The sequence below is a fragment of the Adiantum capillus-veneris genome, chromosome 4, assembly GCF_014529385.1.
Source record: "Adiantum capillus-veneris isolate H3 chromosome 4, ASM1452938v2, whole genome shotgun sequence".
NCBI lineage: Eukaryota > Viridiplantae > Streptophyta > Polypodiopsida > Polypodiales > Pteridaceae > Adiantum > Adiantum capillus-veneris.
The window spans coordinates 68,158,140-68,173,812 of NC_140934.1; the positions used below are offsets into that span (position 1 = coordinate 68,158,140).

At 44.5% G+C, this 15,673-nt stretch overlaps 1 protein-coding gene across 1 annotated transcript in view; it reads right to left on the reverse strand.

Annotated features, from left to right (window-relative positions):
* LOC147459342 (uncharacterized) overlaps window positions 1–15,673 on the reverse strand; it is a 214,509-nt gene that overhangs the window by 128,895 nt on the left and 69,941 nt on the right. Inside the window, exons 18-21 of the mRNA XM_086510636.1 lie at window positions 13,502–13,656; window positions 13,360–13,428; window positions 9,099–9,241; window positions 8,724–8,787 (exon numbers count right to left, since the gene is read on the reverse strand). Of these exons, the coding sequence (XP_086366762.1) occupies window positions 8,724–8,787; window positions 9,099–9,241; window positions 13,360–13,428; window positions 13,502–13,656 (431 nt within the window). The remainder of the gene's footprint in view (window positions 1–8,723; window positions 8,788–9,098; window positions 9,242–13,359; window positions 13,429–13,501; window positions 13,657–15,673) is intronic.

A 15,673-nucleotide genomic window follows, 5' to 3' on the forward strand; every position in this document is an offset into this window, starting at 1 on the left:
GCCTCCAAGAAATATACGGAGAAGGAACTAGAGAATGTAGTTGATGCACGGATTGCTCAGCTTTTTGACACGCAAAAGAAAGCCAAAAAGCACGGCAAAAAGCAGAAGAAAGGCACTGACTTCCCGGGATATTTAGGTCGTCGGTCGACATTTGACAAGGCAAAGAAATTGAAGAAGCGCGTCAAGTTTGAAGACCTACCCAGTTCTTCTTCTTCTTCTTCTGACAGTTCTTCTAGCTCCTCGGATTCGAGCGAAGAAGACAGAAAAAACAAAAAGCGAAGCAAGGAACAAAGCTTCGGAAAGGGCGAGAAAAAGGCAAAGAAGGCTACATCTCGCCCAGAGACTGACAGTTCTACTGAGGACTCGTCTACAGACAGCTCAGATTCCGATGACGGAAAGTTTTATGCGAACAAGAAGAATTTTTACAAAGCCAACCATTATGACTTTCTCGAAGATAAAAGCAAGAAAGTCCGAGAGTTTAAGGAAGGTGGCCACTCGATCAAGTTTGATACTTTTTCAGGATACTCAGATGCTTCGAAGGCTTTGTCTTTTATACAGCAGTTTGACATCGCTTTCGCGGGAGGACGCTATTCAGAGCACTCCAAGATTCGGAGAGCTGCCTCTTACCTTAAGAGGAATGCTCGTACTTGGTGGTCCACGCTTCTATTAAGCAAGACTGTGCCAGTTACATGGCTGAAATTCAAGAGGCTTTTTTTTTCTTCTTGGTTGACTCAAGAGTTTGAGCGAGATATACGAGCTGCTTGGAACCATCTCCGGATGACCAAGAGGATACAGTGAATTCTTATTGTGAAAGATTCTGGAGCTCTTTTCTACCCACCTCTTCATTCAAGAAGATCTCGTTCAGAGAACAGATTGAGCGGTTTACCTTGGGTCTATCTACAGAGATCCGAGATCACTGCTTGGAACAGAAGTCAGCTTCTATTCAAGAGTTGATGAGTCATGCGAAGCGGGGCTTTGCCATTCACTCTGGCAGTCTGACCTACCCCACAGATGAGGCCATGACACAACGAGCCGAACAGACTTCTGGGAATGAAAGTAGAATGAAAAAGAGCAACCCAGAGAAAAAAAAGGATGCACGACCCAAGCTTACTCCTGAGGAGAGAGCTCGCTTCATCAGAGAGGGGAAGTGCTTTGGATGCGGGGAACATGGACATATTTCCGCAAAGTGCCCTGATAAGGCACAGAAAGAACAGAATGATAAAGACGACGACAGGTCTGAGAGTTCGAGAGCAGCTGAGGAATGTGGCAGAAAAGGCAGATAGAAAAGCAGAACTGGTACCACATGGCGTGGGACCTGCACCGAATCTAATGAATGAAGGTACAAACTTTGCCGCTTTCGGGGCAAAGCGAAGGATCAGGAAGCTCTTTTGAAGGAGCCAAGGCCAACTTCTTTTCACTTGGAATTGGCGGCTCGATTTGGAACTACGCCCGACAGACTGACGCCACAGGCGGAGGTAGTTTGACCGGCACCCGGATGGGATGTTGCCATTACACCGAGCATTGGCAAACTTCGTTTGCAACAGGGGTGTTCAGGGCACGTGAGTGACGTTCTACTCGGGATCCCTTGGTACCACAAGAACTACGCCGTGGTTGACTACCGGGCCGAGAAAGCGACTTTGATAAATGAAGGGCTTAGAGATTGTACTTGATGAACTTCAGTTTTCTTACTCATTCTTTGGGAGAACTGAACGATAAATAAAAGTTGAAAATGTTTTGACCTGAAGAAAAGAACGCTAAGATTTTTTTTTTCTCCACGCTCATGCCCATTGCTTTTGAGAGGGCCTGATGATCATACCATTGATCTGATATCTGGAAGCACGCCACCGAATAGGCCACCTTATCGTGTGAGTCGAGTACAGAATGAAAAGATTATGAACCCAGTGAAAGACCTCTTGGAAAAGGGTCTTGTTCAGCCTAGTACTTCACCGTATTGCTTTCCAGTGTTGTTGGTTTTGAAGAAAGACGGATCTTGGAGAATGTGCATCGATTATAGCACTCTCAACGAAATCACCATCAAGAACAGATTTCCGATTCCTAGGATCGATGATATACTCGACAGGTTACAGGGATCCTCGTGCTTTAGCAGGATTGACTTGAAGAGTGGATATCATCAGATCAGGATAGCACCAGGAGATGTCTATAAGACAGCTTTTCGGACGACTTTTGGGTTATTTGAGTTTTTGGTGATGCCTTTTGGCTTAACCAATGCTCCTGCGACATTTAACCGGATGATGGACAGGATTTTTCGAGAGTACAGGCTATTTGTTGGCACTTTCTTTGACGACATCATTGTTTTCTCCAAGAATGAGGCAGAACACAGAGATCATCTGCTTCAAGTCTTTCAGGCATTACGAGATCACACATTAGTGATTAATGCTACGAAAAGTGAATTTTTCCTACCAAAGATACATTTTTTGGGACACATTGTGTCAACAGCAGGAGTGCAAATGAACCCGACCAAGATAGAGACTATCCGTGATTGGCCCGATTTGAGGAATGTCCATGAAGTTAGAAGCTTCTTGGGACTGTGTTCGTACTACAGGCGGTTTATACGAAAGTTTGCAGAGGTTGCTTCCCCTTTGCATACCTTGACACAGAAAGGAGTACCTTTTTCGTGGGGACCCACAGAGGTGACTGCCTTTCGGACATTGAAAGAGAAATTGACTACGAGACCTATTTTGACTTTGCCGGAATTGCAGAAGTCATTTGAAGTATATTGTGATGCTTGTGGTCGTAGTCTGGGTGCGGTCTTGCTGCAAGAAGGCCATGTCATAGCTTACGAGAGCCGTTTGTTCTCTAGGCCAGAGATGACAGCACAGATCTATGAGAAATAGCTTTTGGCGGTTATCCATGCTCTTACTCAGTGGCAGCATTACCTACTCGGAGCGGATTTTACTGTCTTTACAGACCATCAGAGTTTGCGCTACTTCTTGTCACAGAAGCAGCTTTCGAAAAAGCAGATGCGGTGGGCGAACATCTTGTCACAGTTCCACTTCCAGATTGTCCATGTGCAGGGACATAAGAATGTGGTGGCAGATGCTTTGTCTCGGAAACCGTTGGTTCTGGCTATTTCCGCGATACATCATAGGAGCTTCGAGGATATGGTCGATCAATGTGCCACAGATACAGATTTTGCAGATATTTTCACACGGATACGGGATGGGGAGACAGTAGCTCGATACTCCCTTCGGGAAAGCTACTTGATGAAAAAGACTATGTTGTGCGTTACACAGCCGTTGAGGGAAAAGGTTATGACTCATTGCCATTGTCCACCTTTTACGGGTCACCGCGGCATTGCTACCACCATGAAAGGGGTAGAGAGAGATTTCTTTTGGCGGAGATTGAAGAAGGATGTGGAAGAGTTTGTGCGCAGTTGCTTGGTATGCCAGAAGGTCAAGTTTGACAGGCATAAGGCACAGGGATTGTTACAGCCTTTACCCATACCCACCCGCCCCTGGGAAAATATTGAAATGGATTTCATTTTTTTTTTATCTCCCGAGAATACAGAATGATCACGATGATTTACCGATTACATGGCACGCATGAGACGATTGTCTCCGACAGAGACCCCAAATTTATGAGTTTGTTTTGGAAGGCAATTTGGGAGAACATTGGCACGTGGTTGCAGTTCTCGTCATCGTTCCACTTGCAGACTGACGGGCAATCTGAGATTGCCAATTCAGTGATTTTAGATTTATTGAAGTCTTGTATCTCGCATCAGAAGACTCAATGGGAAAAGAACTTACCTTTGGTGGAATTTGCCTACAATAACACGATACACTCTTCGACGGGGAAGACGCCATGAGAGATTGTTGAAACTGCTGCGAAGGTTCCATCCTTCCTGAGCACGAAAGATTAGAAATTTGAAGCGGATGAATATTCGCGAGACTTGGATACGGCTTTTGCCAAGGTTCGCGAGACTTTGCAGGAGTCTCAAGAACGACAGAAAAAGGCAGCGGATCGCCATCGTCGCGACTGGAAACTGAAGGAGGATGATTGGGTGCTCTTACTTTTGAGAAGGCACGCCTAAGAAAGAAAAAGGGAAAGGAGAGGCTTTTTCCAAAGCTTAGTATGTGATACTACGGACCTTTCCAGATTACTGACAAGATAAATGATGTCTCCTTCCGATTGGAACTGCCAGATACTTGGAGGATTCATAATGCATTGCATGTGAGTCTCTTGAAACCTGTTAAGGGTGATGTGCCTGATGATGGGGAGCCTAATGAGCAACCCAAAGTGGAAGAAAACGAGGAGATCCTTGTTCCTGAACAGATTTTTGGCACATAATGATACGAAGAAAGGTAAAGTCCGAAGGCGGTTCTTGGTTAAGTTCAAGAACTTTCCTGCATTTGATGCGAAGTGGATGGAGAAGGAGGACCTAGCAGATACTCCTCGGATTGTGAACCTTTACCTCGATGTTTTGGTTTAGCATACTCTACTCCAAACGGAACCCAGAATTCAGCTTGGCCGGAGATCTGGTGCAATGGGATGCACAAGAGGGGAGTCACTCCACTCCTTTGTCAACAGATGCCTCGATTTTGATACTAAAGTCACTGATGTCTCTTTGAGCTTCAGGGATACTGAGAGCTGACAGTATTCTGCTGGATGACTTTATGAAATGGAATTCCTGATTATGATACTGATTTGTTCTTGACTTCTTGTGAGTGCAGGAACTGATAGCCGAAATGACTGCAGCATTTTGGTCTGATTGATCTCGAATAGACATGGTTGCAATAGGGGTTAGTCAATCGGACATCGATGAGGTCCCGATTGGACCTAGATGTGATTGCTAGCTACATTGCCGATAAATCATGGTCTAAGATCCGAATGAATGTTGAATGTCATGTGATGTCCTGTGATGTCTGGTGATGTCCTGTGATGTCATGTGATGTGACTGTAGATTTTGTACGTGTGCTAGATGTGTGTTCCTAGTACGTAGGTACTAACAGTCAGTGTCTATTAAGACGGTTTATGGCTTTTGTCGGTTTTGCAGGCGTAATCGCGGTCGATTACAATGCTTTCAAGAGGGGGGTATGTCACAAAGTGATGACGTGGCGGACAACAGAAACCCTAATTTCTGCCAGAAACCCTAAAATTCCTGCAAACCCTAAATTTTGCCAAAAACCCTAATTTCCGGAAATCGCGGAGGCGGATTATTAAAAATAAAAATAAAAATAAATTTATTTTTTTTTTGGGAAAATGATGAGCGACGCAAATTTTGCTTTTGCTTTTTTTTATAAAAAAAAGAGAAAAGACTCTCTAAGAGAGAGAGAGAACTGATGCTTTTGATTTTAAAAGCTTTTGGGGCTCTGTTTTTTGGCATCCCTTGTAACCTTTAAATTAGTGGTGAGGGCCTCACTTCTCAGGGCATCTGGACGCAGAGTCTGAGAGTGAAACCCTAACCGCTCTCTTGTACTTTGATGATTGATTAATATAAAAAGAAATACCGAAAGGGGCGTCAGTCTTTGGGGCCAATATCTCTAGGCACGGAACTTCGCCGGGCCAGTGCAAATCTATTGTGATCTGTGATTTGTTTTGAAGTGGTTATTTGGTGCTGTCGCGGTTGATTCTTGACTTGGAGTGTCCAAGTCTGTTACACTCCTTGTATTTAAACACAAGGAGCTAAAAATTGCACTATTTGGGTGTTTTTTATACCTCCCGTTCCGCGACGTTCCCGTTCCGGACCCCTAGCCGTTCCCCCGTTCCACGGGGATCCCGTTGCCGTTCCCGTTCCGCGTTCCGGGTAACTATGGATTGAAGAGCTTAAGGAAGAACTGGCAGCTTGTAAAAGTAAAAATATTCAAGGTAAGGAAGGAGAAATTCAGCCCTCCGTGATCAAGGAACTCGAGAAGATCAGAGAACAGGTGAAAACTCTCTAGGAAGAGGAAGAGCAGAAGTCGAAAACAACCACTTCATGGGTGGATGTCCTCACCAAAACACAAAAGAAGGTTGCTACACCGACAGCCACCATTATCAATATGACCATTGAGGAAGAGCAGAAGAGGAAGACTAGAGCCCTTCATGTGCGTGTCACATGACTTAAGGACATTGGAAATGTGGAAGAAGAAGTGAATAAGCTCTTGAAACGCATGGGCATTTCTAAAGCAAGGCACACAAGTGCATGGAGAGTGGGGAAGAAAGGAAACGTTGGGGAAGGAAGGTCCAAGGAAGGAGCACTCATTTTACGTTTCCCTACTGTGGAAACTAGGAGAGAGTTCTTGAAGAAGAAGCCAACCCTTAAACAAACTCGGATATTTCTGGGCGAGGACCTCACTTTAGCGCAAATTGCACACATGCAAGAGCTAATGCTAGAAATCAAGGCTGCGAGGGAGAAGGGGAAAATTGCTTTCTATAGAGGGGGGACAGTGGTGATCTTGGAAAGACGCACTACATGACGGTGGAAGACTTATAGGACTAGCCTCAAAATGGCAGTATGGAACTATAATGGATCAATGAAGCTAGATGTTGGTGCATTCGAGGATAGCTTCAAGGGAAGAGACATTATTTTCTACTCTGAGACAAATCAAACTCCCGGTGTCACATTGCCTAGAGTGACGGGATACCATTGGGAGACCACTTGTAGAAAAGAGGTGAGATCAGAGCATAGAGGACGTGGGTCAAGAGGTGTAGCACTTTTATTCAAGGAAAAGTTGCATCCTCTCATTCGTATTGTTCGCAGAGATGAGCATGCTAGATATATGTGGGTCAGGATGAGAGCAGAAACGGGGAGGCCACTTTACATTGCAACATGCTATTTCCCCCCGAGAACATCTCTCTATGCACCGCCAAAGGAGCAGTCACCGTACATGATTTTAAATGAAGACAAATGAGAGTGCTCCAGAGATGGGGATGTCATCCTCCTAGGGGACTTCAATGCCAGGACGGGCCACTCTCAAACAGCCTTCTATGATACCTCAGAGGAGATGTTAAGAGAGCTGGATATCACTGATATGGGACTACCCAAGTGCTCACAGGATGTGGTGCATAATGAACAGACATGGGGACTGCACATGGATTGGCTATCCTAAATGGCCTACAGAGATTTCCAGCACCGAATAGTTTCACTTGTTTTCCTCACAAACATGGGGCTAGCACGGTGGGCTATGTTATGGCTCGGCCCAGTTTAATACCATCTATTCAGGATTTTACAGTTAGCCCCAGGCCTGTTGGGGTAGCAGTAGATCACGCCCTCCTCACATTTACAATTTCAGGCATCTACGCATACTAGATCCACTTTTACATCGAAGACTGACTCTGTCTATATGGAAAGTATTTACAGATGCCTAGCCACAGAGGAGCCAGGACGCCCATTAGAGGAGCTTACCGAGATATTGACAGAGACTTTACATGATGCAGCAGCAAAGGCATACCCACACACCCAACTAGGACACATACGACATTCTAGGAGTATACCCCAGAATAGTTGGTATGATGAGGAGTGTAGAGAGACAAGAGCCACACTTCAAAGAGAGAGGTGCTCCTGAAGGCCATTACTCATAGACAGTCACAGATAGCCTTCCTGCGCCTAGTGAGACGGAAGAAGAGGACTTACCTTGCTCGACTAGGAGGAGGAGTTGTACAAGCGATTCATGAGCCAGGACTAAGGCGAGGCATGGAGATTTTGGTCCTATGAACACACCATTCCAAATTCCCCTAGGCTATATAAACACACCTTGATTCTAAAGTCGTAGTAGTAGCATGTCCAATGGCACACTGAGCCATGTGCACGTAATATTCCATCTACATAGGGACTCTGTTTTCTGTATGACTAGGTGACTGGGCAAGATCAACACATCTCATAGAAGCATTCACAACATAAAAAATAGATTAATAGGCAAAGAGAGCCCTCTTTGACCACTGCAGCCTGAAGTCTTTCCCATACCAACACACTCTGCAATAGAGGTAGATTGCACACACTCCAATTACGAGTGGGGAATTGGCCATGACTTAATTGTAATAAAGCATTTTGCTGCTGTCAACACTACCTACTCTTCCGACTATCCCTTTAGGTGGTGGAGGAGGTGATAAATTTCTTGCACTTTGCCTTTGCCTTTGCCTTTGCACACACGCGCGCACGTACACACACACACACACACACATAAAATTTAGGACTATTTCAACAATGAGTAATATCAAATTAATTTCAAGCTAGAAGCTTGTGCAAGAGGTAATTTCTTAGACCAGTAACTAGCCTAGCTTCGCTATATTCAAATTAAGGCCTCTCAATAAAAATCGCATAATGCACACTGCCACACTGTTCCCATATCAGAAGGCAATTCTTGGTGAAATCTGTTCCACAAAAGTACCAGTATGGTTCTCAAAAGTCACAAAAACGAAAGAGGAGAAGAAGCTCAGTAAGATTGTGGTTTAAAGTGTTAATCTTGCAGCAGTTTTGAGTCAAACTGGTTTGGGTTATTCTGTCATTTTTTTCTGTGGCAAGCTCTAATGATTCTGAGGTGTCTTCCTTTCATTTCACACTCACTATTGTTGTTGTCTCTACGTCACGCGAAGCTGATTTTGATTTCAGTTTTCTCGTCAGATGTATCTTCCTTTTAATGCACAATAACATCTCAAATCCAAACACTAGCATTTCTAAGAGTTGGGTTTTGCAGTTGCACAATGTATTATAACTGTAGAGATATAATTTCTAGCAAAGCCAAGTGAAGCTTCTGCTTCAAAGTGCTTCAGGGAAGATTATTCACCTCAGGAGGTGCATGCCGAATTGACCACCGCAAAAACTCCTCATAACAATCAGCACAGAATTCCCTACAAGTCAACTAATCCAACTTGAATTGCAAAAAGCATAAGGCAACTTATATCACATATTTTGTGTGATAATAATGTACCTAACTGTTCACCTTAAGGCACATGAAAAAAGTATACTTCCTTGTTTCTCTAAATACATGTTAATGAATCAAATTATGCGTTTAATAGATAACAAAATTATTGCCTCAGGTTTATGCTAATACTTGTACATAACAGGTATAAGCATGAGGAGTTTAAATTGTTGAAAACATTCAGCTATGCAGAGGCTACAAAAATTAGTCGTGGACAGTTAATCAAGAAGATGAAAATACCTCAACGATGCATTGTCAGAATCCACAAGCCCATCTAAAATCGCATCTAGAAGAGCCATCGTATCCGGATTCTCTTTTCGAACATTTGAAGTGAACCAATGAATCATTTGCATCACCAGTCTACTAAAAAGATCGCGAGTCACCTACATTACTGGAGCTCGTTAATATTGATTGATAAGTCATCAGAAAAATGAACTGTGTAATGAAGATCTAGGAGACATGACAACAGTCACAGAGACAAAAAAAAGCAGCAACTTTTAGAACTTAACAGAACATGTATTGGTGGCACGAAAGGGCTAGGAATCCCACATTATAGAAAATGAAAGCCTTTTCGGTCGGCACAAAAGGCTACATAAAACACTCCTGAGAGTTGCCATCTTTATTAACAATTCTCTATCATGTCATGCATTCCTACAAATTTCAAGCCTTTACGGAGTCCTCCACCCCAGTTCACTACATCCTCGAGGCACTTGGAAAAGGGGATTTGCATTTGTAAGACATCAGTGCGTCATGCCCTGCGAGACACCATCATGTTGTTCAATAAATAATCCATGCCATGCCATAAAAGTCCCTATACTGAGAATCATCGTAGGCCATGCCAAAGCTACAGACCTGAAAAAGAACTCAGCAAGACTATCTGTTCTTGTGTTAATTGAATTGAGTACAACAGCCAGCACCAACAATATACAAGGACATCAATCAAGAGTCAATTTACATCACAAGTATGCTAAAAATCTGAGGTCGTAATTACACTCCAAAAAGGGCTGGTAAGAAGGCATGATCCTTACAAACAATAGATGTTTGCAAACCCTCACTATACAGGTGAGTCACACAGGTACCCATATATAAATCCTCGTTTTATGATAAGCTTCCTGAAGGCTTATCGCCTCCTGTATGGCTCGAATCCTCAGTTGTAGTCTCTGTCGATGCTGTGAAGCTCCTCGCCTCACTTGTGGGCGTCCCGATCTCCCTAGCTCCAACGCTCGGTCAATGAGAGTACTGCGGGTGTGAGTATGAGCTGAGCTTTACAGTGGTGGCTGCTTCTCTATTTGTCCAGTGTCTGGTGTGAAGAAATCAGTAATCTGTCTCTGGGATTGTCTCTCTCCCAGAGTTACCGAGGAACGCCCCCTAGCCCCCGTTCCGACGTTCGGGGGGGCAGTTCCCTTCTTGAACGTTCCGAAACGTCCCGGAACGTCTGACGTTCCAGGTGGCCAGTGCAAACCGGAATGGCCGTTCCGGAACGTTCCGGAACGTCCCCGGAATGTTCCGGAACGCCCCTGGAACGGCCAACGGCTACAAACAAATTTGGCAAAAATTGGAAAAATTGAAGTAAATGTTTGGGCTTCGTTTTGAAGTGTGCAAGGCCTCGAGGACTCATAAAATGCACCCCCCTCCCCCTTTCTCTCCACAAGCTAATCCTCAAGGGTCAAGCTCTCTCCCTCTCACACTCTCAAGATCTCTCCCTCTCAAGACTCACTCTCTCAAGGCTCAAGGCTTCAAGCCTTCAAGCTCTCTTCCTCTCCCTCCCACTCTCTCAAATCTCTCCCTCTCCCTCTCACTCTCTCGAGTCTCTCCCTCTCACTCTCTCAAGCTCTCTCTCTCTCTCATCTTCATCTAGTCATAGCAAGGTTGAATGGTCTTCAAAACGAGTTTTTTGTGAGTATTAAAGTCAAAGCACTCTAATACTCCTTGTATTTAAACACAAGGAGCTAAAAAATGCACTATTTGGGTGTCTTTTAACCTCCCGTTCCGCGCCGTTCCCGTTCCGGACCCCTAGCCGTTCCCCCGTTACGCGGGGATCCCGTCGCCGTTCCCGTTCCGCGTTCCGGGTAACTATGCTCTCTCCAGATCTCCTCAGTAAACTATCTTTGTGTCTGTGTAACGCAGATAGATACAGATCTGGTCTTGATAGCTCATGACTCTAGAGAAGGGTCCGAAGCCCTATCCGAATAGACAGTGGAAGCGACCTCGTATCTCGAGCACTGACATATATAATGCATCTCCGTCTTTGGCTTTGTATGGCATAGGCCGCATATCCTACTAGCTGCTAGTATCCCTCTGAATCTACCAGTCTTAATCTCAAGCTGGTGTGAAGATGTCTATATCTGACCAATGGCACACCGTACCCCTTAAGATAGATGTATATCCATATAGCAAGGTCGAATCGAAAACCCATCCCCTGTGAGTTGGAGAAAATGATCTCTACAGAAATCCATCTTTGTGCCAACTCCTATATCGGATCTATCCATGTCCTCTTGGTGTCCAACTTGGTCAGGTCCTAGCGAATGAGTCTAGTAATCTCCACCCGTGTAAGAGACAGCAATGGTGCATCAAGGGAGTACTGCAAGGGAGGCAAGTTGTCCATGCTGAAGCCATGTATCTGGAACCATGATGACATCTCTGCATACCAACATGATGAGTCACCCTACAAAGCTAATTGTCTTGAGGACTCGGGCCAATCTGCCATATCTATCTCTGCTAGTATCCCATAAGCTGTGCATAAAGGTGACTAATTTGGTGAGCGCCTCTATCTTCATAGAAGGCTAACTCAACTCTAATGATCTTGTGTGGCATGGAGGCCTTGGCTCTAATCAACCGAGAGATCAGAGATACCAAGGGCCTCTCCATACCTCTCCACCCATCTTGACCCACAGAGGGTCTCTAAACCTGAACCCAGAGAGCCACAATAAATCCGTCTCCCAATGTGCCCTACCCTCCTCAATAATGGCTTTGAGTGTCAGAATACGTCAAGAGTGGAGAAGCCTCTCCTGAAACCGGCCTATCCTGCTCCCTATATGACTTCACTCTCTGCCCATCTGCTCAATTGCTTACCAAGGATAGATGCATACAACCGTCCCAATGTGTGTCTGATCATAATAGTACGGTAATTTCCAGGCTCCGTAGGATCACCTGCCTTGAAATTAGATAGTCTCTAAGTCTCACATAGACCCGCACACATGACACGATTGAACAGAACTGCAAAAGCCTCTGTCAGCATATCGCTAGCATGTATTAAGTGCTTTTCTACTAGACCATCATGATCATATGTGCTCCTCGTTCTCATCCTATCAATGGCCATCTTTAACATCTCAGTGGTAAGAAGGTACTTGTACATGGGCATGGCTCGGGAGGATCACGAAGGGGTGTCTATCTAGGACCATATGTAAGAATGTTGCATACTGACCCCACACATCAGGAGAAGCAATCACTGTGGGAGGGGAGTGCTCATAAAAGAAATGCCATGCCTCTTGAGTCTCTACTCAAGAACAACTCGTATAAGTCTCGCTCTATCCAAGCTAGAAATGCTCGCTTCTTCCATCGCACAAGGCCTCGGAAGGCTATCCGACGAGACTGTCTGTGATTGATGACCCCTAAGAGAAGATCCCTCTGAAGCTGTGCTCTCGTCTCTCTACACTCCTTGTCATACCAACTGTTCTGAGGCATACTCCCAAAACCGCATCTCTGATCAGGCTGAGTGTGTGGGTATGCCTCTGCTGCTGCATCATGCAATGTCTTAGTCGGTAAAGTGGTGATCTCCTCCATAGAGGGTCCTGACCTGCTGCTTGCTGTGACAGAGAGAGTCAAGAGAGCATGATCCACTCCCACATCGACTCGTTTCAGTCCTACTGTGAAATATTGAAGATGAAGCTCCTGTGCCATGACATAGTCCACTGTGCTGGCCCCATGCCTGTGTGGAAAGCATGTGAAACCGGCTGCTCAGAGAAGGTTATATTAAATATCTGCACAATGCCACAATTTAGGTAAGAAATGAAATGAAATGTTATATTAAACATCTTCAAAAGGCCAAAATGACCTACAAGAGAACAAAGTTTGAAAACCACCCCAACCAAACAAAAGAGAGAGTGGCCCAACAATGTTAAATTTGGTGTGCCAGTACATACATTTTTGAAAGGAGCCTTCCATGTATCAACATTGTCAGACTAGTTTGTTTCATCCAATATAATCAAACACTGGACATCCTCTCAACAGTTTATTCACATATCTTGAGTCATTCCCCAAACATGCACATTGAAAATTTCCATACTATATTGAGACCTGGCATGGCAATCATTTTGAATTCCATACAAACAAACCTCACACATAGATTCTTGCAGCATAAAGAATCTAGTGGGGTATATTTGGCATGACTACTCTTCAACAATGGCAGATGTGTAATTTATTTACATGAACACTTGCATGTGTGCATTTACATCTTTGCACTAACGAGTAAAAACACTTTAAATAGTATGCAAAAGAATACCTGTTCCACATCAGCCGCAAGCCGAACTACTGCAGGAAATATTCTTCTGTATAAATTCTCATAATGTACCTGATACAAAGCAAAAAATGAGCACATAAATACCAAACCATTCTAGGAAAGCTGGGATGAGCATGTGCCTTACACTTGGTCTCTCTCCACTTTGTGTATGTGATGGTCCTTTTGCAGCATTACCAATCATCAATAGACACATGGCATGAAGAAGCTCAGAAGCTCCAACTTTTGTGCTTCTATCACTAGCTGTGAGTGCTAGATCGACAATTCTAGGTAGCAGTGAATCTGAAAGCAAAAACTCATGAAACCAAAACTTATATTGTGATTAAAAAATATAAATATTTTGAATCATAGTACAGTTGCATGCATGAGTGTAGGTGTTGGGAATAGCTGCCTCTCTCAACCAATCACACATCCATAACCATATCATTACCAGCACACTGACATATATACTTCAGATTTGTGTGGGGGAAAACATGGAGTTCAAAACAGAGTCATCCATATCAGGCGACTTTTGATGACACTATCATTATCTTCACAGACATCCAGGTACAGGTAATCATTGGTCTTCTGCCAGTGCTTGTGGATTCAAGGGAACACAAATAAGCACACCATTGCTGCGCAAGCTGCGGCTCAAAATGCAATTAAAGCATCAATGGATCAGGGTATGAAACAAGCAGAAGTTAGGATGCACGAACCCAGACTGGGGAGAGAGACCGCTTTGCGAGCTATTCACAGAAGCGGCATAATCCTCAATTTCATAGTGACGTGATTCCTATGTTGCATAATGGGTGTGGAACCCTGAAGAAAGAGACGTGTCTAACTAGTAATTCATCACATTCAGAGGGAAAGAAAAAATATCAAGGTAGAAAGGGTATGAAGGGTTGGAAAGTAAGGCACGCATTAGAGACCATGATGAATTTTTAACGTACGTAAAAATTTGTACCTTTGTAAATAATTTAAACCATAGAAGTGTTAAGATATTTGTATAGAGTTTAGAAATCATTGCACAATATTCTTGATGTGAAAGGTTGTACTCCAGAGCCAAATGAAGACTAGCACATGCCACAAACTGCCAACCATTTTTCAATCCACATAGAATTATCATTGATTGATTGAAGAGAGAGAGAAATGAAATGAAATGTTATATTAAACGCCTTCAAAAGGCCAAAATGACCTATGAGACCAAACTGATACAATCTTGGTGGATCTAATACAATGTCTGGGTACAAAAATAAAATGAAGTAAAGAGAAAAACTAAAATCTTAACTAAGCAGCTAGCTCGAACTGTGTAGGATATAAGTAGGGGGGTGAAAGTAGTGACTAGGGGCTAATACAACACAATGTAGGTGTGCATGAGGGAATATAAAGGGTAAGAGCTGATACAAAGGCTGATACCAGATCAACAGGGTGTACAATCCTCAAAAGAGCTAAATCATAGGAGATCCATCATCGATGGTGGCTGGCGGATCTCATCAATCTCCTCCATGGTCAGTAGTCTAAGCGGCCTCGTATCTCGTAGTAGACGGGGCAGCGGCATGTGTAGTGCAACTCTGTCTCAGGCTCCATGTCACACAAGGGGCATGTCTTGGCCTCTGCTGTTACTCCGTTGTATCTCCCAGTCTCAATCCGCACCTAGTGAGAAGATGTGCGTAACTGGCCAATAGCACATCGTATCCCATGAGACAAGTGGGTGTCCATGTATCTGGGTCTCGTCACAAAACCATCCTCCGTAAGCTGGAGAAGATGGTCTCTGTAGAAAGCCATCTTCGTGCCCAGTTCCTTGCTGGCTGTATCCATGTCTCTTGGTGTCTAGCTGGGTCAGGTCTTGGCGGATGAGCCTGGTGGTCTCGGACTGTGTAAGGGTGGGAGATGGTGCATCCAATGCGTACTGGAAGGGTGGCAACCTGTCTATGCTGAACCCATGCGCCTGAAACCATGATGTCATCTCCCCATACCAGCATGCTCTATCTCCTTGCATGGCTAACTGTCGAGAGGACTCAAGTGCAATGCGAGCATATCCTTCTCTAGGAAGTTCCCATGTGTGGTGTATGCAGACTGACCTGGTGAGCGCCTCAACCACTAGTGGGGGGGCCGCTAGCTCTGCTCGGATAATGGCCCGTGGTACTGATGCCTTGGCTCTAATGAGCCGCGAGATCATAGAGACGAGATGTTTCTCCATGTTCCCCCATCCATCAATGCGACCCGACCTCCCGTGGTGATCCAATGAAGGTCCCCATATCTCAGCTCCATAGAGCAATGCAGAAGCCACCAAAGTGTCAAAGAGCCAGAGCTTCGTCCG